This window comes from Marmota monax, unplaced genomic scaffold (genome assembly GCF_021218885.2).
Source record: "Marmota monax isolate L192 unplaced genomic scaffold, Marmota_monax_Labrador192_F-V1.1 WCK01_AAM20220418_F8-fsc00224, whole genome shotgun sequence".
In the NCBI taxonomy this organism is placed as follows: domain Eukaryota; kingdom Metazoa; phylum Chordata; class Mammalia; order Rodentia; family Sciuridae; genus Marmota; species Marmota monax.
The window spans coordinates 2,209,490-2,236,305 of record NW_026693937.1 but is presented as its reverse complement, the minus strand read 5'-3'; the positions used below and the strand labels follow the sequence as shown (position 1 = coordinate 2,236,305).

Below are 26,816 nucleotides of genomic sequence, written 5' to 3'. Positions count from 1 at the left end.
ATGCAAACCACTCAAAGCATAGTAAACACTTAAAATAAGCTGGTATTTACATTTCTAGTTTATTTTTATTACTTTTTTATTTCTTGGCATCTTCTAATGTAGGTAATTCTATTTTTAAGAGAATATTAAAAACAATAGGTATATCAAATTCACCATTTATTTCTCTGTATATCTCTGTGTGTTTCATATTTATATCCTCCTCTTGCTTGATAATTTTTGTGGAGATTTTTTTTCACAACACCCCTTCTTCCTCCCAGATGTTGTTGAACTGGTTTGAACATTGAGTTCCAGATTGCAATTATGTATGCTTCTCTCTGTGTGTGTGTGTGTGTGTGTGGTTTTGCATGTGGTGGTGTGGTTGGGAGGATTCATAGCATTATACTTCTGTAAGATTTCTTCTTTATATTTATAAAGTTGAAATTTACATTAATTTTACCAGTTTTATATACCATGTTTTTATATATTTATCTTTATCAATTTTTCTCAAGTCCTTCACATAATCTTCTTTTCTTCTTGAGCACTTTACATATTTATTTTCAAAGGGAAATCCTTTGCTGTTTTTTGAGTTCTTCCTGATTTGTTTCAATAATGTTGTCCTCATGTGTTATATTGACCTGTGGGGTTTCTTGGATTTTACCAAGCCATGATTCAGACAGGTTCCTCTATGACATTTCTTGAGTATATGTGGCTATGTAAGATTTCCCATTTATTGTAATATTGATTACATTTTTCAATTTATATATTATGAGTTTATGCCAATCTGAGCATTTGATCCTGAGGTATGAGTACAATACTGCACCTAAGTATTTGATTCAGTGTTTGATACATAATGTATTAGCTTTACAAAGTTTCCCATGTTCTGAACATATGTAGGTATAACTGCTATGTTTAAGGGGGAATAATCTATGATTGGGGTAATCTCTTCAAATGTATAATACACTGATTATGACCATTCATACGTAATTTCTTTGTTAATATAGTATCCTGATATGTATAATGGATCTCCTCTACCTGAAATTTGATATTTATGATAATTGCATATTTGTGGTATTGCTATGATGAGATAAGCTATTGATAATGTTTCACTTGAATGTTGAATTACGTGTAGTGATAATCTCTTGATACTGAACATCCAGAAGGGCCTGGATGGGTAAATGTGTGCTATTTCTTATTGATCATGACTCAGTGTAAAATGATCCACTTTGCATGCTACTTCTTACCTGTTGCATCCAGTTATGTTGTTTGTGAAGTCTATTTTGAATCACATAGTGCATGAGAGTTTGTAGACAATTTTTCATGATATCATGATGTCTACTTTATGGTTCAGGTTGTAATTGAATTGTTCTTGGTAATTCTACCAATTGTTGTATTTTTTTAGTAGGGAATAAATTTGCTGAATTGATGTAAATAGTGCAGTTACTGTGTGTGCTGTTGATGGCTGAAAAGCATTCCAGTTACATTTAAAATTAAATTAAGTTTGTCTTAATTTCCTGAACTTCAGCTTCCTATATTCTGGAAATTGCTAAATTTGCTGTTATGCTAAGTACTACAAACAATTATAGGTGTTTTCTTAAAAGGTATCTGTCAGTGGGTGGTTATTCAGGTAGGTTCTATGAAGATCTATTATATTACTTTAACACCACACAATGTGCCATTGCTTTGGCTGTGACAAAAATCACCCTTTCTAAGTTATATGTGGATCCTAACTGGTGTTGGTTGGTAGATGATTCTAACTAAGTGCATTGGGGTTTACATAGATTGGATTTGTAAAGCTTTGGTGCAGGTAGTGTGAGTCCTTTTGACCACTGTGTAATGTGCTGTTCTTATGGACTGTGTGTCACTTCAGCATACCCTGCATATGTAGCAGGGTTCCTCGTGAGGCATGGTTCATACAGCAAGATGTAAATGATATGCCTGAAGCTACAGTTGGTAACCGTATGTCCTGCAGTGTCAGGTTGTGTTGTACTGGATATCGTATGAAAAATGGACATCATTCCAGGATTTTTATATGAAAATAATAATTTGTGAGTCCAGGGTCAACACGGGTTGTTTTATCAAAGATAATTTTTTGTTCCATATTGGTCACTACAGTGAATCCTTTCTTTTGATAATGTCCTTAAGAATCTTTGGAAATGTGAATGTTATGTCTTCCTGTATAGAGTCTTGTATTTTGCTAGTAGAAGTGGGTTTATGTAATAATTTGTGTTATTTTCATAGGGGTCTATATTCGTAATGTTTTCTATCTTAAATTTTGTTTATATGTTATTAATTTGGTATGTCTTAAATATTGGAAAGTATGGCCCAATTGTTAATGGTTAATTAGAAAGTATTATATTGTAATTTGAAAATAGCCCTTCCTATATTCTTAGTTCAATGAATTTAAAGAAATTATTATTGCCATAATAGTTAACATGACTGATAATGTCCGAATGGCCAGTGTGATTAGTTCATTTGTGCACCTAGTTGTAGGGACTGAGATTGTAGATTTTCTGTAGTTGTCATGTTCCCTTATGTCCTGTTGTCCAATAGGAATTTTCAGCCATGCCAAGATATCCTGTGGGGAGAAACTTTTATCTTTAGTTTTGATCTGCACTTGTAAGGTAGCATGTTAGATATTTCTAATTCTTTCCTTTCTATATTTTCATAGGTATATTTAAATAGGAGTGAGGATTTCCCTTAATTCTGTGTTCTCTCTGATTTTGATTGAAATAAGCCTAAAGCAATTTTAGTTGGAAAGTCAGAAATTCTGGCAATAATTGTAATTATCTTTTTAATAGTCCATTTAAATTTTCTATATATTCCGATGCTATAGGGTTATGTGGCAAATGAAAATTCCACTGTATATCCCATGCATCGCTAAGGCATTGTACTGCCCAGGCTGCAAAATGGGATCTCTGAGGACTTTATATTATCCCAGGTGGCCCTCAGGCTGCATACCATAACATTAATGCTGTGGTCGTAAAAGGCTGGTGGCTTAACTGCTTTTACAGCTGAACTTAATTCTATGTAAATTTCTACCATTGTTACTGTATATTTTTGTGGGTTTGGTATTGTATTTGCCCTATAAATTCTATTTTCAGGGTATATCTGCAGAGATATCTGTCAGTATTCTGTATTGAAACATTGTCAAAGAGTTTTGGCATTCTTCACCTCCTCATATTACCCTTTGCATCTCATGCCATGTTACTTTTTGGTTTCTATCTGTCTCCATTTGTATAGTTCACCAGTGCCCACATGTTCTTTGAATGCATGTGTAATTAATATCTTATGTAATTTTTGCATGTGGGTCTTTCTTAATTGGCTACTTCTCTCTTTTCCTTGTTATTTTAATGCTTGTCACCTTGGGTATTTCCCATGTGTCATCTTCTTCCTTTCTAAGTGTTACAGTTGGAAGTGTATGTCTGTAGTTGTAATCTGCATTCCTTATGAATTTTACTTTGGGTATTTTATCCTCCATTCTTATGCTTTGTGTTAGTCAGTTTCTTACTTGGTTGTATTTAGTTGTTTTTTAGTCTTCTTCCAACAGGGTGATATGTGTCTGAATGTGAACCTGATGTTAATTTTTGTGTGTGTGTGTGAGCCTTCTTGTAATGCTCTCCAGTATTGGTGTGACTTCCCCTTGTCCATTTATTTTATAATCATTTTGTTTCCACTTGTGTACTCACAAGCCTATTAAATATACATATTTTTTTCATTCTTCAATTATGCATTGTCTGACTGTGAGTACCTTTGCTATGCATTTGGCACATTGCACAGAAAATGAAAACCCTTACTTCATGAGGAACATATTATCTTGGGTTCTCAGGGCTGCTGATTTCCATTTATTTTCCTTTGGGCTATGGGCATTGATCTATCTGTAAATTAGTCATTATGAATGTTATTTAACTAGGTGGAATTTGTTTTGCCTTTGGAATGAATTATATTGCCATGGATTTGTTTTGCCCCTGGAATGAATTCCATCAAGTCTATCTCCCTATTGTGAAGATCTCTGATTGGTCTTTAATGTCAGTATTCATGCTGGGTGTGGTGGCACATGCTTCTCATGTCACGCATGTTCTGGCTGTCTGCCAATGCCTTCATGAATGAGCATTTTTGATGTCCTAGTGCATCTATTAGTTAAACTTTCTTTACGTCATTTCTTGCTACTATATCATATGCCTCTGCATATGCATTTCTGGTAAAATATCATTGCTGGAGATTGCTGTTTTAGTGGCTTGATATAAACCTAGCCATTTAAAACTATCCCCAATTTTGTAGTATTGCAGTAAGGGCTTTTGTTAAGCTTGATGTTCTCCAGCTTACTGCTATCCTGGTCCTATGATGACATGATTTGGGGTGGTTGACTGTAAGCTTAACAGCTCATGGTTTAAATTTGGATTTCTGATAAAGAGTTTATACATTTCAGATATGCTTAAGGCTATAATATTTATCCCTTTACCCCACAGGTGTACTAGCCAATCAACATATATGATTTGTTTATGCATAAAATCTGTCCTAAGTTTTTGCAATTCCGCCCTTGTGTATTCCCTGTCTTCTGGTGTATTTTGAGGCCTTTGTTATCCATGGATATAATGTATTACTGTTTTTCTAGTTTAAATTGGTTGTACCATACAGATACCCCTGCAAGGATCATTATAATCTCCTAGGTCCTTGGGATGAGGGCTCCATGGCCTCAGGGACTGGTCTACTTGCCATCAAATTATCTGCATATTTATGTTTTCTATGTACTTTAACTGCCAATTGTTTGGTTTTGTGTCTGTCCTGATCAACTTGTAACAGGCTTTTTAACAATATTGCAAACACCTTTTCTTTTGCTGTCATATATATAAATGTGTTGACATTATTATTATTAGGATCCCTTATACCCTATTCCATATGCCCTGCATCTGCCATTAATAATTTTCTCCTAACCTTCTGGCATGTAGGATACCATGGATTCCCAGAGGCAAGCAACATTTGAGGGTGTTCTCTGTGCACTCTTTCCCTTATCTTTCTTCCCAGAGCTAGCAGTTTTACTTTTAATTTTCTTGTTCACTCAAATAATATTTTAGTCTTGCATTACTCAGTAGTCCACCTTATAGAGTTGTAATCGTACATGTGTGTCCTGAGGTTTGCTTCCCTTCTTTTTACTGCTTTATATTTCACTTTTGATAATCAGTATCAAAGTACACGTAATTTACTTTCCCAGATCACCAACCTTTGGCCATTGATCTGTACAAAGTCAAGATGTGCCTGCCCTCTTTTCAGCACCTGAGTTGAGTTTCACCTCAAATGGTTTCCACTGCAGGGCAATACAGGTCTTGGATTCATGCAGCAAGAGTATGGTTTCTGTTGTCAAGTCCCTATCAAAGTATGGGTCTCATATTTTATCTTTATTGCCAAATGACTTATTTGTTTGAAAAAAATCTGTATATATCTAATTATTTTGCAAGTGGTCTGTTTACTCATTGGATTCCATTTTTACTGAGTGCAATTCTATGACTATGCCAATTGTCAGGAACAAGCTACGCCATTAACATACACTGTACATATTTGTATATTTCTACAATGTCATCATTTGTTGAATAACAGTAAATTCACAAGTTACATCATTTTCACTTGTTGTAATTCTCTGAGTAATTATGGGTCACTGGATAGCTCTAAGCTGAGGTAATCACAGTTTCTTTTATTTGATTTTAATCTTAATTTTAATAACTATAACACTCAAGTCATACATCATACTCCACACAATAATATATATAGGTTACAGAAAGAGAAAGGGTTAAGATGACCACAGGGTTACAGATTACAGTGTCAAAGGTAAAGACAGAACAAACAGGAATGCCAAGAGTCACTGCAAGTGGTTAGATAAGGATGTTCACAAACCAGTTCTGAGAGTTGTCAAGGCAAGTGTTCAAAGGAACTACAAAAGTTCCAGGGTGTCAGCCTGAAGTGTCAGATTGAAGTGGGAGTCTGTCTGGTAAGTCTTGTCTTAGGAAGCAGAAACTGCTGAGCTGAAGAGAGTCGGAGTTTCAATGCTGTGGCAATTTGCCTTGGCAAGGGCTCATTATGAGTGACCAGGGGATGGAGTCAATGTGCCACAGTGTCCATTCATGGTGTACTCTTTCTTTTATGGGCTTTTTATGGAACTGGTGAGAGGTTTATATCAAGTGAAGTTGATACATTCCTGTGTCTGGTGTTTCTGATATGATTTGAGGTGTCCACGTGTCCAGGAGCTCCTTGTTTAGTTTGATAAGTTGTCATGACAAAGTTATTTATCAATTTGTGCCTTATGGTTGTTTTGTGCAGATGGTTGTTGTTTGTTTGTACAAACAAGGTGTAGAGTCATTCTATCTTGGCACTTGTACTCAAAATGGAGTAACCATGCTCTTAAAATAGAGTAAGTCAGTGCTAGGCACAATCTATACACCATGGAGTAACTCAGACCTGGACACAGTCTGTTATTTATTCTCTTTAAATTGTAGATAACCTGATGTTTTATATTTTCTATATAGAAGAGTATAGTAGAACTCCATTGTGTGTGTGTGTGTATATATATATATATATATATATATATATATATACACACATACATATGGGATATCTTCTTAAATGTGAAATTTCTGTGTGTCACCATCTGTATGTCCTTTCAATGTTTCCTGCCTAACCACATTTTAAAAAAAATTATCAGTGCCTTATATTTATATGTAGTAGTGGGGTTCATTTTTGACATATTTATGAATGAATATAACAGTTTGCTCCACTTCAACCCCCAGTACTTCCTCTTTCCTGTCCCTCCTCCCTCCACCTGATTCCCTTCCTCTACTTGCTTATTTATTTATTTATTTTAATTGGTACATTACAGTTATACCAAAAATTTGAATGAATTTTAATATATTCCTATATGCACATAGCATAATTTGGCCAACTTCATTCCCTACTTCTTCACTTTTCCCTATCCTCCTTCCTCCTTCTTGGTCCCCTGATTCTAGTATAGTGATCTTCCTTCAATTTTCAAGGGATTCCATTTTTTTCTCTCTAGCTTTCTCATTATTAGAGAAAACATTTGATTCTTGACTTTCTGAGTCTGCCTTATTTCACTCAGCATGATATTCTCCAGTTCCATCCATTTACTAGCAAATGGCATAATTTTATTCTTATTTATGACTTAGTAGAACTCCATTGTGTGTGTGTGTGTGTGTGTGTGTATTTTATCCATTCATTGAAAAGTATTAGGCTAGTTCCACAACTTGGTGATTATGGATTGTGGTACTATAATGTTGGTATACATATATCACACTATAATATGCTAAGTTGAATTCTTTGGGATAAATACCATGGAGTGGGGTAGCTGGATCTTATGGTGGTTCCATTCCTAGTCTTTGAAGAAACTCTATATTACTTTCCAAAGTCTACTAATTTGCTATCCCACCAAGAATGTATAAGTGCACCTTTTTCTTCACATCCTCACCAATAATTATTGCTATTGGTTTTATTGGTGATTGCCATTCTAATTGGGGTGAAATAAAATCTCAGTGTAGTTTTGATTTGCATCTCCCTGATTGCTAAGAAAGTTGAAACTTTTTTTCCTATATGTGTTGGCCATTTGTATTTCTTCCTTTTAAAAAATGTCTTTTTAAATCTTTTGTTCATTTATTCAGTGGGTAATAAGTGTTTTGACTTCTTTATATATTCTCATTATTAAGCCTCTGTCAGAATAATAGCTGGCAAAGATTTTTCTCCCATTCTGTAGGCTCTCTTCATGCTATTGTTTCTTTTTTTCTGCAGATTTTTTTTAATTTAATGTCACCCTTCTTGTTGACTCTTGGCTTTATTTCTTGAATTTTAGGAGTCTTATTAAGAAAGTTGATACCTGTGCCATTATGTTGGAACATTGCACCTGTTTTCATCAAGCAGTTTCACTGTTTCTGGTCTAATTCTTAGGGTTTTTATTCAACTGCAGTTTATTTTTGTGTACTGTGAGAGGTAGGGATCAAGTTTTATTTTTTCTAAATATATAGATATGCAGTTTTTCCAAACACCATATGTTAAAAGGATAATCTTTTTCTCCAACATTTGCTTCTAGCACCTGTGTCAAGAATCATATGACTGGATTTACGTCCATTTGTCTTTGTGTCTTCCAGTTTATTCCATGGGTCTTCGTATCTGTATTTACGCCACACCCATGCCATTTTTGTTATTATAGCTCATAGTATATTTGAGATAAGGTATTATGCTGTCTCCAGCCTCACTCCTGTTGTTCAGAATTGTTTTGACTATTGTGGGCCTTTTATTCTTCTATATAAATTCTATCACTCTTTTTTCTAGTTATGTTTGATGGGTATTACATTGAATCTGTAGAATGCTTTTGGTCATACGGCCATTTTGATAATATTAATTCTACTGATCCAAGAACCTGGTAAGTTTTTCAATCTTTCAAGAGCTTTCTCAGTTATTCTCTTCAGTACTTTCTAATTTTTATTGTAGGATTCTTTCATATCCTTATTTAGATTTATTTATAAAGTTTTTTGAGGCTATTGTGAATAAAGTAGTTTTCTTGATTAAATAAAGCTTTTTGAGGCTACTGTGAATAAAGTAGTTTCTTTTTTTTTTTTTCTCAGCAGATTCATTTTTAAGTAGGAAATTGATTTTTGTATGTTGATCTTGGATCATACTATTTTGCCGAATGTGTTTATCAGATCTAGAGGTATTCTGGTGGAGTTTTTTGGATCTGCTAAGTATAGAATAATGCCATCGTTAAACAGATTGTTTGACTTTCTCTTTTTCCTATTCATATCCCTTGTAACATTTGAAATGAGACTTGTTTACTTGTTTCTTTGTGTTTTAAGAGGTCTTGTACTTGTGCATATATTGAGATAAATTCCTCTTTCTCTTTTGTGAGGATGTGTCTTGGTATGTAGTTGTCTTTTTTGTAATAAGCCCCGTGTTATTGATATCTCTTCACTTCAAAATGTAGGTTCAGGGGGTTCAAGTGTTAGTTTGAACCACCAATACCCCTCAATTTGCCACTGCAGGACTGCTGATTTAATTCACTCTGATTGAGCTGCCATAACACTGTGGGTTTCTCTGAGTGATCATTTTGGAATATTTCTCATTTTTCTATAGAAGTGATGGGCAAAAATGAGACCTGACAGATACCCCTCTCTTGTTTTTCCAACTTGGGGCCTAGTCATTGATTTGGGGGGGTTGTCTCCCCCATTCAATGAGTTAAAGCATTGATGAAACTGGAATGAGATCAGTCTGTGTCTGGAGGTAGGTGTACCATCACTCTGCTGAGCTACAGGTATGGTTCAGCTGAGGAAGCTCTACCTTGTGAATTCACAGTGAACCAGTCACTTCCCAGCCCCTCTCAGAAAAAGGGGAAACAAGCAATAGCAGCAATAGTAATAATAAGTTCACAGCTTTAGAAGAAATGTCATAGGCCCACTATACACAATTAATTACCACAGAAAGGGGAATGGTGAGGTAAGCATTTAACAACAGCATCAGCAAAAAACAGCCATGAGGTAGACCAAGCATTAAAGTACACAGCAGTTTTCAACTCAACAGTACTAATAACTCAACAACATGAATGGTGGGGCAGGAATTATATAAACTAAATTATTTTTAAAGGAAGTATATAAACCAAACTGTTCCTAAAGATAGTAAAATTAGGTTCACTGAGAGAAGAGAAAATGGGGTGAGAAGAAAAGAAGTTTTAAAATATTCAAAAGGCAAACAAGTAAAGCAGGAAAGAGAGAGCATGTGATGGCTATAAAAAGGAGAAGTAAAAAATAACTTAAAAATAAATAACAAGAAAGATAAAGAGAACAAGCAAAGTTGACAATTGAAGGGAGAAGAGAGAAAAACGCAGTAAGAGAAACAAAAACAAGAGCTAAAACAAACGAAGCAAAATGTCAAACCAAAACAAATAAAAACCCCTTTTCCTCTAACGTTAAAGCAAGGCAAAATGACAGAAGAATGAGGAAAGAGAAGAAGAAAAATGATAAAAAATAAAAGAAAAATGAATTTATGTTTGCATATGAATGTGCCAGTCAGCACAACTAGAACACACACACTCCCATTTATTCTCAGTGGAAAAAGAAGAAAAAAGAAAAAAATCCTAATGCCAAATCGTCTTCACTGAGGTGATCAAAACTGTCCTTAAGGACGGATTTCACTGTCTGCACCTCACTGTCCTTTTCTCCGTTTCCTCTCAGGCTGTGTTACACTTAGGAAGGACAGGGCTGAGGGATGTTCAACTGTTTGTTTGTTTGTGTTTGTTTTTTAGTTGCTCACTAAGCCGTCTGCTAGATTGGCCAGGACCTGAGGCTGGCTGTAATAACTCTCAGTTTCCCTTCTTGCCAATTGTTAGGATAGAATAGAGAATAGTGACAACTGGAGTTTTGACCACATAACTAGGTGGATACCCTCCTGGATGGACTGATGCAGAGTTCTAAATGTGAAGTGCAGGCAGCTGGCATTTAGTTCTGACCTTTCAAACTATGTCCTAAACTATGTTCTATGTATAAACTATGTCCTATGTAACTGCTCGAGACAAAATACTTCCAGCCACACTTCTGCTGAGCAGATGCCAATCTGTGCTGGGCCCAATCTCTGGAGGGGTCTCTGGAGAAATCCACTATTGGGGCAAAGTGACCAACTGGATCTCTGCTGGTCAAGCATAACCCCACTGCCCATAAATGCGATCTTCCCAGGATCAGATACAGATAGTATCTGATAATATATTCACCTGTTCACTTTCTCTTTCCAACTAGTTTTGCAATCCACCAAACCAAAAGGGAAAGCTACCTACCACTCCATAGCCCCCGCCTGAGTCCCCTTGGCTGCAATCTCTTCTGTGCCTATCTCAGTTGGGCTCAGCCAGGTAGACTCCAGATCTAATGGCAAGCACATGCAGGGACAGTCGGCTGATGCTTGTTATGAATCCCTAGGCTCCCCCAGCAGAAAGCTGCTGTGGCCAATTTAATATGGCATCCCTCCTCAGCTCTCTGCCCTCCCTGGAGGAGCAGGGAGCACCCTTCATATACCAGCTCGCCACACTGCTTCTGGGTCACTCAAGTTCAAACTGCCCCTCTGTTCCATGGGTTCCCCATACCAAATTTTCTTTGCAAATTCAATCTTTCTGATAAGGTTGCCCATCTCCTCTGCAGTAAACTAGCACCACAGTGCTATCAGCTAGATTCCCAAGGTATTCTTTTTAATCCTATATTCAAAGCATACAAACTTCTGTGTGTCTGTGATTTTAATATTTAATTTTGGTGTATTCCCTCTGAAAACCTTCTCACTGAAAAGCAGTATTCCCACTGTATCCTGAGCCTCTCCTTTGCCAACTTTCCCCACTGGAGAGAACAGTAACAAAAGACTGCTGGGCTACCTGCTTTGTCCCAGAGAAGCCCTGACTCTGGAGGTCATCCGTCCTATCAGTGTTTGCTGGGGCAAGGAATGCTGGTTTGCTTCCATGGGCCACATGCATGTCACAAGTGGGAGCCTTCTGTAACCTGTTCAAGTAGGCATGTGGAGGAATAAGGGCTCCAGAAGAAAATCAAAGTGTGAGGAGTATTGAGGAAAGATTCGCCATCAATCAGTGTGGGAAAGTGGAATATGTTCACCCAAATGAAGGGAACCACAGATGGAATAGTTAACCATCAAATATTATCAAGATTTCCACATCTCTGCCCCTTCCCCTTGCATTTCTGATCCTCTTTACATTTCTCTACTTTAATTTCTTAGCATTTATTTTCTTACATACCATATGTTTGTTTAGCATATTAATTATCTTTATTTATTGTATGATCTGTATGCTAAATGGGGACAGAATTCTTCATATCTGTGGTTCACAGACGAACAGAACTGTACTTGGGTCACAATAGGAGCTAAAGAAATATTTGCTGAATTTGAGCAGGGATTGAATTGGGATCAACAAAGAGCAATAGAACCATCCCTGAAAGTAGGCATTATACACCTTCCCGGAGAGCTACAGGGTGGGAGCCTCATGACCTAACACCAGTCTGGTGAGACATTGCCTGCTCCAACCTCCCCTTCTTCCCCCCTCCCCCACCCCACACTGACCTATAATTCTGTAGAGGCCAAAAGCAGTGTAGTCAGTGGAAAATTAGAAATCAAAAAAGAGAAAGGGTTAGTAGAGAAGACACTGAACAGCCCCCACCCCCTTACCAAAACAAGGAGCCTACCCAGGAAACATCTGAGCTGAAAGGGAATGAAGCCTTAATTGTAAATAGATTTTAGAATTTTATCATTGGAACTACATTGGTCTGAAAATATTAAAACCTGGATGGTTTCAGAACTAGAAATAACCGGGGGAATTGTTTAGTTACCTAGAGCCAACCTGAAAAATCACAGAGGCTGCCAAGGATTTTATTTAAATGCATTGAGGGCTTTGAATGGGCAGTTTTCTAATTACATTTCACAAGCTTGGCTTATTTCAGGCTAGACACATTGGTATGTTAAAAGCACTCATTTTCTTCTTCTTACTTTCAATACTTCACTTCCTGCCAAAATTCTGAGTATCCTTTGAGGTGGATATGTTTGGAATTGTTTCTTCTACCATTGCCAGTTCAGGTCAAGGGTCTTCATCCTATAGCCTCCATTTTCTAACATAATGAAGTACATAACACATGGTAAGCATTAAATATTTGATAAGCTCTAGGGGTAGCAGGAAGAATAAACTATTCATTTTCAAGTGTGTGTGAGTCATATTAGGTAAGTAAAGTGCATGCATGTTTATTTAGTAAAAGGTTCAATCCATTTTTCTTGGATGAATGAGTGATTGAATTAATTAATTAAGGCTAGCATACGTGAATGTGCGAATAATTAGTTACACATATGTAGCAGGCAAGGTAAAAAGAGAAAGCACATTTCCTCTTGTCCCCTCTCTACCTAGCAATAAATATACACAAATAGAATTTATTTTAACGTGTTTTTTTTAAAAAAGAGACAACATAATTTGGTTTATTTCATGTCAATAAAATGGATCTCCCCTTCTCCCCTATCTTTGTTTCTGTTTCTAGGTGATTCTTGTGTTTGTACTAAGCATCGGGTCTCTTATAATCTATTTCATCAATTCTACTGAGTGAGTAAAAATCCTATTACTCTTGTCTTCTACATCAATAACTTATTCATCTACTCTAAAATTGTCTCCTTAGGAATAAGGTTTAATATGTTTTCACACAACAAACGTGTACACACTCACCAAGCTCATAAAAAAAATGACAAATGCTTAATTGCCCAAGCAAGCATGAACCCAGTTCTGCACACACACAATAAAATAAAATAAAAAAAGAAAGAAAAAGTGTGAGTTTGCCCTGCATCCTGCCATCCTACATTATTAGAAGAAATTGGTATGCACAGATAACCCTAGAGTCTTTGGCATACCAAGCCTCTAGTTGTCCTCTCCTCGCTTAAAATTAACTTAATGAAAGCTTTTGAATTCCTCAGGTGTTGAAACAAAAGTCCTGTAGTAGTTTCAGAGTTTCTCAGAGATTTCAGAGAACTTTGAATGGTTTTGAGAAAGGAACATGTTAGATCTCACCTCAGATAGAGGAGCAGACTGTGGTCTGCTGTCCTCTGAAGGCACTCCTTTCTTATGTTAGGATAGATTATTTTTTTAACTAAAGCCAACCTAATCTTGAACTCTATAACAATCATCTGGGAATTATATCAAATTTTTAGCTGAGATAAAATTAGGATTTGCAGGGCCACAAATGTTAGGCAACTTTACAGAACCTAGGGAGAGTTGGTAGTCTTTGATTTGTAAAATTCCAAGCAGATCTTTTAGGAAATTTTCTTTGAATTTGGTTCAGTTTAGTCCACTTGACAAAGAAGAGCTCTGTGTCAAATACTGGAATCTTGCAAATTCTGTCAAATATCCAGACTAGATAGATAGTCTTGCAAACCAAGAAGAGTCACATTATCTTTATGGCTCTGAATACCAATGAAAAAATTGAAATGAAACCAATAAAGCCTATGACAGAAATAGGGTGTAATTTTCCTGTTATTTTTAGCTCCATGGGTGGTCCAGTGGTTTTGTTTATGCATAGCTCTACTCCCAGGAGAAAGGTAATTTTCTTCAGATTTGAACTTAACTGACCATTCATGATGAATAAAGAGAAAATTGCCTATCCTCTCCTTTTATTTGTCCTTTATAGTTATAGCTTTTTTAAATGTTCACCTTTACAAACTGCCCTCATTTCTTTGCCAGCCCTGTTGGAAGCTGTTCTTCATATGAAGACAAAACAATCCCTGTGGATTTGATTTTCAATGCTTTCTTCAGTTTCTATTTTGGGTTGAGAGTAAGTACCAGTGGGAAATGTGGGTAGACACACAAACACAACAGGAACAACTTTTGAAGAGACCTGCCTATACCTTAGTTACACAATTTGCACAAGTTTTTCAGGCTCTAAAGATGAAGGGTCTGTTCTCTACGTTGTTAAACATATAATAAGGCCTTAATCTTCTCTCTCCTGCACTTGAAACTGTAAGCCAGATCCAAAATTCCAACACAAGTAAAAACAATTCCTTTATTAAGTACCATCACCCTGTCACAATGTCCTCCTTTCTCACCTACCACTAGGAAAACTCTATTAATAATCACAAGCTAGCAGAGCTTGAACAAATCTCCAGAAGATGTCATTGTTTGACTAATGGTATGTGTGCAATATGGCAATGTAAAATACTATTTTGTTGTAGTTTCACTTATGTTACACGCATTTATGAAGCAATTCTTTTATTTCATAGACATTTAGTAAGTACTCATTCTAGTTTTTAATGTATTTATGCATTTCATAACTATGGGAGACTATATACATATACCTTTATATGTACATACAGTATAAAATCAAATATTTTATCCATATGAGCATATTGTTTATGCAAGTGTATATACACATATATAAGATGTGAATTTTTACTACCTTCCTTTAAATCTCACTCTGACCACACTTTCCATCAAAATCTTCTGTTATAGCAGACTCTCCCTCTGGAAATCTAGTTTTCTTAATCTAAATAGCAAAGTTCATAAATACAGGCATGGTCAACCAAGGTTCTAGGAAGCTATACCTTTTTCATTGTAGATCATCCTAAATCATATATCTTCATAGCACACAATGGGGGTTTTATTTATGTCATTTCATTATCAGAAAACTCTAGGAGCAGTAAAAAGGTGAAAATGCTTATACTGAAATGTGAAAATTAAGATTCAGTAAGTAAAATGCATATATGTTTATTTATTTAACACCCACTAAAAGTGCAATATCTGCATCTATGTAAATATATGTACATTTATAATAACTACTATAAGATATATTTATATAGATGCAAAGTTGTTATAGATGCACATATATTTGTTGTGTTTGCACATGTATAAGATAGAACAAGAACAAAGCTTCAGATGATGAATGAAATGCAGTTGGATAATGTCATCTCTCCTGTTCACTTTAAAATTCCTGAGCATGACAGAATTTTGAATTTTTTTTTCCATTTGATAGTTTTTGGCAGCTGATGACAAGATCAAGTTCTGGTTGGAGATGAATTCCATTGTAGACATTTTCACCATCCCACCAACATTTATTTCTTATTACTTGAAGAGTAATTGGCTAGGTAAGTATGCTGTTGGAATCAATAACAATATATAATGGGAAAAAAAAACCTCTTACCATCATCTGTAAGTGTTTATCTTTCATTTTCTTTGAATCCTGACTGTTATTTTAAAAATTCCTCTCCCTAATCATGTGGTTTTAGATGGTGTTTACAGAAATCTTTTTTTGGCCTCAGCACCTAGCAGTGTACCTGGTATAGAGTAAGCATTCCATTGTTGTTGATGGAATGACCACAGCCACAATCTGAGAGGAAAAGATCAAGAATTCCATTCTCCTGTGGCACTGTTGTGTGGGGATCCCACATGCACTGGGATAAAAAGCCTCCCTTAGTTTTCAAAAGCTAATCATCATACCTACACATGCTGCAACATGTTTGGGAATTACTTAATGAGTTGTTTTGCCTTTAAAGTAGATACATTGACAGTGCATTGGTAGTATGTAGCTTTAATTGCTTTTCATGTAATCTTATATTTTTATTTCTTATCTATAAATATATACCAGTTTCCTTGCTACCATTATTAGAAAGCTGCATAAAATAACACATCCAACAAATACTGAAGAGTTTATAGAAATTGGATAGTCAAGAGTTTAAGTGCTTGATGAAAATTTGTTCCCAGTTCAAAAGAAGAGAGTAAAATGAACAGTGCTCATTATATGGAAGGCATGCTTTAACATGCTTTCTATTAACTCTACAACTATATAAAGTAGATATTATTAGAATTCCCAATTTAGAGATGAGGAACTATAGAAGTTAGAGAATTGTCTGGGGTGACATTGGCTAGTAAGTGTCAGGACCAGGATTTGAACTTCAGCTCATGTTCTTACCCTCTTAACACTACACTACATTTAGACATTTCAGGGAGGAAAAGAATGCATGAAATTCCAGTCGTGTTATCATTGAGGCTGCTCCCTGGGGTGACCCTCTTCATTTGGAATCTTTCTCCTTTTGATTGCTCTGTAGGTTTAAGGTTTCTAAGAGCTTTGCGGCTTCTGGAACTCCCTCGAATCTTGCAAATTCTACAAGCCATCAAGACAAGGTAAATGCTGGCTTTGTCTGGCTGTACTGCTTGTTTAGTAGTTTGGATTAGAAGGAAAATGTTAACTGGACCTCAGGCTCCACTCAATTCCCAACAGAATTTCAGTGTAAAAATCATGAAGTCCCTCAGTATTCATATTATTTATTCATTTTTTCCCATCATGGTACACTGGCCCCAAACTTTGTGATCATTTTAAAGAGACTGGGGTTTTTTTTTGTTGTTGTTTTTTTGTTTTTGTAAATTCCAGTTGTCTTCTAGTTCTAGGTCCCTCCACCAAAAAATAAACAAATAATTCAAAGGCTTTGGCTCTACACATTTTTTTTAATGAATCATGTTTCTCCTTGCCAGGTAAAATAAGAAGCATTTTTTCAAGTTTAGGAGTGTAACAGTTCCTCTGTATGTGAGAGTTGTTCATTTGCATCAGTTAACTACTGCTTGCAGAAATAAAGCCATGGCACACTAGGTAAAATTTTACCTAGGTGCATGGTTTGATCCCCAACCTTGGGGAAAAAAAAAAGAAGACCTACCTTCATATCTTCAAAAAACAACAAAATCCGAACAACTTTGAGCAGCACTACATCTAAAATTTAAAGCAGTTTGGTCTGTTACCTACTCAAAATCTACTCACCCCTTATTTTCTACATTTTCACTAGAAAAATCAAGTATTACAAGCCAGGTGCATTTCATTGCTAAGAGTTTGTGCATTGTGGAGAAGTCTGGGTAGGAAAGGCTATTCTTGTGTGACAAATGGTGCTGCCTGAAAATCACAAAGGTTTCAGCTAAACTCTCGGGCTTTCCTGGGGTGAGAAGAGGATCTCTGACCGTCTTCCCTCCAAGATTCTGCTCTGAGTTCAGCAATCTCAGGGACTCTACATTTCTATGATTTACTAAAAATTTCATTTTGCAAGCCTACTCCCTGGACTGCTGGGTTTATTCATTTTGTACTTTTACTTTAGACAACATAATAATCTAGTAGATTGATCTTATGATGATCCTCATGCTGTGTATTTTTAAAGGATATATAATAGAAGGCTAATGGATATTACAGCAAAATTCATAATTTTTGAAATAAATAGGACCAGTTGAGTTAGAGAGCTGGGTTTTCCAGACTCTACCATGTATGAATCAAGCAAAGAATTTTGCAATAATGCTGATTAGTAGCTGAGGGTGGAGCTTGGAAGTCTGTATTTGTCATACTTTCCACTGGGAATGTCATTGTTCCAGGTGTATGATTCAAATCTTGAGTAGCAAGCAAAATCTAAAAGGATGAGGTTTTCTTGTTATTTTGGAGCCTGTTTGAGGAGCCCCAACAGCTTTTTGTCTTTCTTTCTCTAGTAATTCAGTGAAGTTTTCCAAACTGTTATCAATAGCTCTCAGTACCTGGTTCACGGCTGCAGGATTCATTCACCTGGTAAGCATTGCATCAGGATGCCTAACAGTGTGCCTGTCAATGTGAGCAACCTTTCTTCAAAAAATGAATAGGAATCTGCATAGAACAAAGGGTTAACTTTTTACTACCCCTATATAGGGTTGTTTCTCACCTTCATATCTCAAATATGTGTCTCTCATGATCACACCTTGATAATTTGCTCTTAGGGAAAGAAATAATAAAGTCTGAAGTTATGCATAATAGGTAAAATTTATTGCTAAATTTCATGGAGATCTAGGAATTCTCAAATTATATATATATATATATATATATATATATATATATATATATATATATAGAGAGAGAGAGAGAGAGAGAGAGAGAGCTTAGTATGAACTAGGCCCTGAGTTCAACCACTTAAAGGTGGGGGGGAGGTGGAAGAGGAAGAGGAGGAGGAGGGAGGAGAAACACAATTAAAAAATTTCAGACACAGAAGCTATATAGTTGGCCAGGAGGAGTTGCTATTGCCAAAGAAAGTTTTTATAAAAATATATATTTTTTTAATTTTCAATGGACCTTTATTCTATTTACTTATATGCCATGCTGAGAATCGAACTCAGTGCCTCACACATGCTAGGCAAGAACTCTAGCACCTTAGGCACAACCCCAGCCACACCAAAGGAAGTTTTGAGGCTCCTGAAATTAATCGGAATATCTCTCTGCTTCCTTAACCTATAGGAATGACTAGTTCCTATCCCACATAGTGAGCAACACAGTAAATGGATTGTATCAATATGAAAGAAATTCCTGGTCTTTACTTCTTGAGGACAATTGAGGAGCAAATATGAAATTGATGCAAAGAATGTGAAAATTGAAGTGGGAGGTTTAAAGCTTAAAGAATCCTTAATCCTTTGAGAAAAACAAAATAGAAAATATAAGGGCAGTCCTGTGGCCTTGACTCTGTCTCTCAAAATCATTTATAACAATAACAAGAACAAAAAGTCAAACCACTTACCATCCTCAATTTATCCAGGAAAGGTTAAATACTAAATGCACACTATTATGGAACTTTTGAAAAATCTGAAGCCAGTCACATTCCTCTTTAGCACTTGAGCAGGGGAAAGGTTTTCTTGAAGATGTGTCACAGCAGGAAAGGCAGATGCTTGAATGTAGAGAATTAGACCTGGAGTCATGCAACTACCAGGGGAGAAGCAATCATCAGTGTTCCTGTAGAGATTTGCTGGCCATCCTAGAAGGCTGAAGGAAAAGCCATTCTGACCTCTTGTCTTCAATGGCAATTCCAATTAGAGGATTTTCAGCTTAATGTGGCCTATATGCAAGTTGTATTTGACTTAATTATGTTTTCATTTTCTGTTTTCTATCTTTTTAATTAGTTGCTAACTTTTATGGAGCACTCACATAAAATTCCAGATTTCTAAGTTCTTTGGGAAAATGCAAGAGTGGGGTAACCCCACACTCTCAAGGCCACCAAGAGTCATAGCTGAAGAGTGACTGCTCCCTGGGTAAAGCAGGTGCTCTTGGGTTGGGCATGGGATCTGCCTGACCCACTTAAATCATTGAAGTCTCTTGCTTGTCCTCTCTCTAAGCATGTGAGCCTATTCCCCCACTGGGTATGCAGTCCCCCAGCTGAGGAGACCTCCAAGGAAGGCTGCATGCAGAGAAAGGAGAAGCAACCAAATGACTTGTGAATTAAAGGGCTCTATTTGGGTCACACTAATTTCCAAAATGTAAAAAATCTAGTGGGACTATACTCAGTAGATTTATTGGGAGACTGTTTGAAGTGACAAATCAAAATAAAAGTTATCATGATTCCAACTCAACACCTTTCCATACTCACAATATCCTGCTGAATGTTGATACCGACAAAAGATGAGCATTAACTAGAGATGAATCAGTTTGGTACCTAAGCTTCAAATCTGTCAAAAATAACAAGGTGTTAGGGAAGGGATAGAGATACCACTATAATAGTAATTACATAATACCAATCATTACAAGATAATTTGCCCAGGGGAACAAAGAAAAGTTAAGAAAATCCCTCATTTTGAAAAAAAATACAAATAACTATAAAAAAGACTGAAATTACCCTTCATACAATAATTTATAAGGTTTTGACTATGGAATTATTAAACAATTGGAGGAACTGAAGAATAGGTTGAGAGATTACAGAGAAAAAGAAGAAATTATTACAGAGCTAAAATCATATTAAAAAAACAAAATATAATAATGGTGACACTAACATGTTCAGAAACATGTATGACAGGACAAAAGGAAAACTACTGATTTAGAAGATACATAATTGTGGAGAAGAAACATTAAAGATGGGTAACAATATTGATCCAACAAAGTATAAATATCATAAATACTTTCAAAGGAAAGGATGCAAAAAATGGCACCAGAAAATTGTTTGAAAACATGGTTGTACATCAATAGATTAAAAAGTACACTGTATTCCAGGGAAAATGACTCTAAATTATTATTATTTGGGGGGTGATGGGTTCCAGGGATTAAACTGAAGGGCATTTGACCACAGAGCCACATGTCCAGCCCTGTTTTGTATTTTATTTAGAGACAGCATCTCACTGAGTTGCTTAGCATCTTCCTTTTGCTGAGGCTGCCTTTAAACTCGTGATCCCCCTGCCTCAGCCTCCCCAGCCACTAGAATTATAGGCATGCGCCACATCACCTGGCAACTCTAAATTATCAGTTCCAGTCATGTTTTGGAACAATCACTGACTGCCAAGAATAAGGGAGAGAATCTATGCAGAAGAAAGCAAGACACACAGAAAAGGGGGGAAAACTAGCATCATATTTCTTGGTAGCATTACTGAATACCAGAAAGTGATAGAGAAATGTCTTGAAGTTTGTGTGAAAAAAAGTAACCTATTTTATTACTTTAAGCATCCAAGGGAAAATAACACCTGTGAAACCCTTTCAGAAATGTATCCTGATCAAAAGCAGCTGCAAAGGTCATGAATCAAAACAAAAACAAATGGTCAGTCCGTGATGAAAAATAGTGTTAGTGATTACTGACTTAATTTAAAAGACAGAAAGTAAAACCAGACACCTTATGGTTACAAACTAGAATGTGCATGTGCCACATGAATATAACTAATATGTTAGTGGGGAGGTGAGAGAAGATGGGAAAGTGTTCTAGAATTCTCCTCCTACGTGGTATGTCTGACCTAAATTGCATTGAAAGATAAAGTTTAAAAACATGAGATTCAGTTTTGAAATATGGAATTAGATAATGATTCAGTATCTAAACACTGGTCCATGATCCTTTGCCTTATCTTTAACTTACTTCCCATCTTGCTCTAATGGGTTGATGCCAACATGGTAAGAGAAAAAGCAGAGTGAACAGATGGATCAGCTTAAGGCTGCCAACTCTCTTTCCTCATAAACTACCCCAGCAATTTAGAGAGATGCTGGGAAAGTAGAAAGGGATTTGAAACACTGAAGTAAGAAATACTCCCAAAGACAGTGAGTTAAATTTTAAAGGGCTATTTAAATTATTTTCAAGGATATTCTCAGATTGAAATCAATTTGCTTTTCTTCTATACAATGTATTTCTCAGGGATAATATTGAATCCCTGTGCCAAGATGTTGTGAAACACAATGGAGTTTAAGCTTCAAGGAAACTGTCCCAATATACAGGAGTGACTTAAACTTGGCTTTCATCTGATATATACTAGTCTTAAAAATAGTGAAGACCCCAGGAGTCAGCAGAAGCAGATTGGTACACAATATCTAGTATCAGCCATAGAAATTAAGTATGAATATACATCCTCTTTTCTATTTTGGAGTGTGGGGTTAAAGGAATAAACAATTTTAACCCTCTGCCCCATCAAAATTAGGAAAAGGTCTGTATTTGGAACATTGCTTTTAAAAATTGATCAAATCCATGTGCAAATAACATGACTTCTGATCCCAATTCCAGTTTTTAATAACAAAACAAAACACATACTTTCTCCAGACATCTCCAAAATTTTATCATCATTGTTGCTGGAAAACATCTAAGAAATATGTAAACTAAGGGGGAAAAAGGGAAAAAGAACAATTATGTATAAATACATACTTATAAATTGTATATAAATATAAACATATATAAAATGCATGGCATATATAATACATAATAATAACTATTATGTTATATAAAATATATATTATATTTTACATATTTATAATACTCATAAATGCCTGTTACTACATTTATTTAATAGAAAAAAAAGATAATATAATAAATTTAGTTTTCTTAAAATGTAATGACTCCAAGGGAAAAAACAGGAAAATATTTTTCAGAGGTTTTTTTTTTTTTATCACTGGAAATATTTTTGCAAGGAAAGGGGGAAATACTTGGGAAGCTTGTCTATTTTTCTTACACTAGTATTTATGTAACTTAAGCTCACTAAAATGAAGTACTCATTTACTAAAATGCTTCTTTCCTCAATGGTGCTCCTAATCTGGTTAGTAAATGAATATGAGTGGTAACTGCTTGACCTGAGAGACTTTGGGGTCCTTGGGCTCCAGTCTGCGATGGCATGCCTCATGAGAAGAGAGATGGGGCAGTGGCCTCCACACCATGGAGTATTTCAGATACTGAGCACAAGCCACACATCCTCTCAGGTTCAGCAATAATCACAGTGAAGAGAACTCAGGCTTTTTGATCACACCTGAAATATGCAAAGTCCTCACAGCAGCCTCAGAACCATTTAATTTTTCATTTAGTTTTCTTAAAATGTAATGACTCCAAGGGAAAAAACAGGAAAATATTTTTGAAAAATATGAAATTAAGTGAGATTAATCTGAGGTCTTGCCTATTTGTTCTAAGCCTTCCCTTAGATTCCATTCAGAAATCTAAGTCTTTTCTCTTTAAACAGGTGGAAAATTTTGGTGATCCCTGGCTCAAAGGTAGAAATTCACAAAATATAACATATTTTGAGTCCATTTACCTGGTCATGGCAACAACGTCAACCGTCGGCTTTGGAGATGTGGTAGCCAAGACATCCCTAGGACGGACCTTTATCATGTTCTTCACCCTGGGGAGTTTGGTGAACAATATTTTTAAGTGTATTTTGAATGTAGTTATATGAACTGAAAAATACTGGTTAGTCACAAGAGGTAAAGGTTTGAAAGTAGGTGTCATGTGAAAATGAGAAGATGCATAAATTCCATATTTTATAAACTGCATCCCCAAGAGCCCAAGGTACAATTTTTTGGTTTCTAGGGGTGAAGGGTAGTAGAAAAGGGAGAAAACTTTCCTTAGCCTCTACCTTGATTTGAATAAACTGATCTTCTTTCATCTTTTACCATCAAATTAAAGTCTTTCTTCTGAAGAAGGAAATTCAAGATTTGATCTAAGGAAAGTTCTGTTTCATCCAGCCCAAATGAGTAAGCTCTTACCCATCAGCATTTAATTTCAGATAAATGAGCATCTATTCTTGGTTCAGGAGTATATTAAGGACAAAGGAAGGCTCCTTTTCTTTTAATGAGTTTTATTTTAGTTACTTAAAAACTATCACAGTACAGTGGTGCATGCCTGTAATCCCAGGGACACAGGAGGCTGAGGCAGGAGGATCATGAGTTCAAAGACAGTATTAGCAACTTAGGGAAGACCTAAGCAACTTAGTAAGGCCCTAAGCCAGACCCTGTCTCTAAATTTTAAAAAGGGAGTGGGTGGGGATGTAGGTCATTGGTTGATTGTTGCAGAGTTCAATCCCTGGTACCAAAAGGAAAAAAAAAAAACAAAAAAACCAGTAAGAGTTCTGTACTCCATCTTCTTTCTCATACCCTCCTGTCCATGGTGTTACATCCTTTCATCTCAATCATTATCTCTTAAGCTCCCTCAGTCCCATGACCTTTTCATTTTTCCAAGGCCCAAATAGTGCAAAGTCAGAATTAAGAAGGGAATTGAAAGTTATGAAGGGCAAAACCATAAGAGAAGCGACCTTCCCCTTACCTTTGCTTTATCATGTTGTATGCTGAAAAACATTTTATTAAATTTTAGCCAGATCCAAAGGCCAATCAAGAAAAATGGTCTCCCTTTTAAAATGCAGATAACTGTCATATCCCCTGCTAGATGGAAGAAAGTTGTACATGACTTTTTTCTTTTATATTCTTGGAATTTTAGAACATTTGTAAAAATAATGAGACCTTATTTTGGTCTAGTTTTCCACATATGAGAGAAAACATTCAACCCTTCACTTTTTTGAATATGGCTTATGTCATAAAGCATCATGTTCCATTCATTTACCAACATAATTTAATTCTTTATAGCTGAGTAAAACTCCATTTTGTATGTACATACACCACATTTTCTTTATCCATTCATTTGCACACAGGCACTTCAGGCGGTTCCATATCTTACTATATCACTATGGTATATTGATTCTAATTTGGGGGGGTATCTACCAAGGAAACTAGACTGAAATAAGGGGGGAAAATAGAGAGGAATTTCATGAAAGAAAAGAAGATCAATGGAACAGAAGAAAGGGATTGATGGGGAAGTAGAGGGATGGGAAAGGAGAGGAATGGTGGAATTGAATTGACCAGAATATGCTATGGATATATATGAATATACCACAGTGAATTTCATCTTTCTGTTTTTTTAAAAGCTATAAATAAATTGAAAGAAGACCAGTACAATAGAGGAAGAAGAACAGGGGGAGGGTTTGGGAGCAGAAATACTGGGGACTGAAGGTAGAACAAATTATATTCCATGCTTGCATAAGTGTGTCAAAATAAACCCCAATATTATGTATGACTATAATGCACTGATAAAATATAATGAGACCTAACATTTTATTTGCTGATCCCCTTAGATATTATTTGCGAACTATATCCCTGAAATGGTGGAACTTTTTGCTAACAAAAGGAAATACACCAGTTCCTATGAAGTTGTCAAAGGGAAGAAGTAAGTATCATTTAAGTGTAATTTCTACAGTTTCACATATTCCACTAGGCACATACCTTATAATAGATGCCTACTAACTGACATGGTTACAGATCAAAGGTGAACATTTTGGCAAGTTTTTCCATCACTGAAGGGACTGTACTAAAATCAATACCATACAAATAAATATTTGATACAAACTACTATATAGACACTTATAAGGACATTAAATCAAGTAGGCAAACCTAAATAACAGAGTGGCAGGGATTCTCCAAAGAATACTGACATTTAATTGGGAATAGAAGACATTTGCGATGGAAATACACATTCTGTAGCAAACTATGAGCATATTTAAGGAGGTAAAGGATGATTTAAAGGGAAATGAAAGCTGATCACAGCGGGTCATGCCTGTGCTACTAAGTTCTTGAGAGGCTGAGGTAGGAAGAGCTTTTGAGCACCAGATAAAAAAATAAAGGTTATATGAAGAGGACTACAGAAGAAATATTGAAAAATAATTATTGGCCTCAAAGACTAATAAAGGGGTGGTACCAGTGTGAGGTTGAATAGGCAGTTGTCACTCAGATGCCCCTGTAGAAGCACTTCTTTGTGCAAGGTTTTTGGGGATCTTGTGCAGGTTGTGGTCTGAATGTCTTATGTGATAGTTGTTCAAATCTTGTAATTTTGCATAAAAACTGCTCCTTCATTACCTCCTGTCTTTTCTTTCCTTCTTTCTTTCTTTCTTTCTTTCTTTCTTTCTTTCTTTCTTTCTTTCTTTCAAACACCAGTGACTCCATTTTTATTCCAAAAATATGTAGAACTAAAATGACAGATAATGTTATAATCCACTGTCAATAAATAGTAGTAATTTTGGCAATATTTCTACATTCTTTTTAAATATTTTTAATTGTTCTAATTAGTTATACATAGCAGTAGAACACATTTTGACACATCACACATAAATGGAGTATAACCTCTCATTCTTCTGGTTGTATATGCACAAAGGGTCGTAATGTCCTATTCATTCTGCTATCATTTCTACCCCCATATACCCTCTCCTCCTTCACTTTCCTCTATGTAATCCAAATCTACATCCTTTATCACTATCTAATCTCTTGTGTTACTAATTGTCTCATTCATTTCCATAATATGGTGAACTTTTGGCAAGAAAACTTTACATAATGGATAAAGTTAAAGCCACAATTCAAATTTAAAATAATTAAGGTAATTGAGTTGTCTTAGGTAAAACTCCCCTAAACCACTTGGAGCTCATTTTTTGGGCAAAGATTTGCTACAGTGAAGAACATTTTTTACCTCCTTCTACAGTGCTTCTAAAATAATTGATTTTGTCTAAGTTATGACTATTTATTCCAAGGAGGAAAACTATATGTGGAAGTGTTTTTATTCTATTTTCTTCTGAACTTATGTTACCTTTGTTTCCATTATTACTTTTCACATCTATGAAGAAAAGAAGGCATTGGAGACCTTAAATGTAATATAATTGTTTTTCATTTAGTCCCCACAATAAAAAGGCACATTGGAGATTAATCTCTTTGGAGAGATTTCTTAACACATTTGATTAAAAAAAAACTTTGTTGACCAAGAAGTATAAATAGAAAAGGAAATATATGTTGAAACTAATGAAAAAATAACTAAGATAAAGTAATGGAATAAACCAGATAATCCAAAGTCTCAAAATCTGAAACTTTTCATTTCAGAAAAGGCATATGAAATGCATGAAATATCAGCCACTAGGGTTAGGAAATTTTGGGTTAATTTAGGCTATAATTATTCCTTCAGTTTTCTTAAATGATTAATGGGGAAAATAGTTTTTGCAAATATGTTAAGCCTAAGAAAATAGATGGCTGTTTTTCATCCTGAAAACA

The 26,816-nt window shown here is 35.6% G+C and overlaps 1 protein-coding gene across 1 annotated transcript in view; it reads left to right on the top strand.

Annotated features, from left to right (window-relative positions):
- Kcnu1 (potassium calcium-activated channel subfamily U member 1) overlaps positions 1-26,816 on the top strand; it is a 176,779-nt gene that overhangs the window by 16,851 nt on the left and 133,112 nt on the right. Inside the window, exons 3-9 of the mRNA XM_046463883.2 lie at positions 13,032-13,093; positions 14,222-14,312; positions 15,507-15,618; positions 16,579-16,654; positions 17,990-18,065; positions 22,922-23,092; positions 24,863-24,954. Coding sequence (XP_046319839.2) covers positions 13,032-13,093; positions 14,222-14,312; positions 15,507-15,618; positions 16,579-16,654; positions 17,990-18,065; positions 22,922-23,092; positions 24,863-24,954 — 680 coding nt within the window. The remainder of the gene's footprint in view (positions 1-13,031; positions 13,094-14,221; positions 14,313-15,506; positions 15,619-16,578; positions 16,655-17,989; positions 18,066-22,921; positions 23,093-24,862; positions 24,955-26,816) is intronic.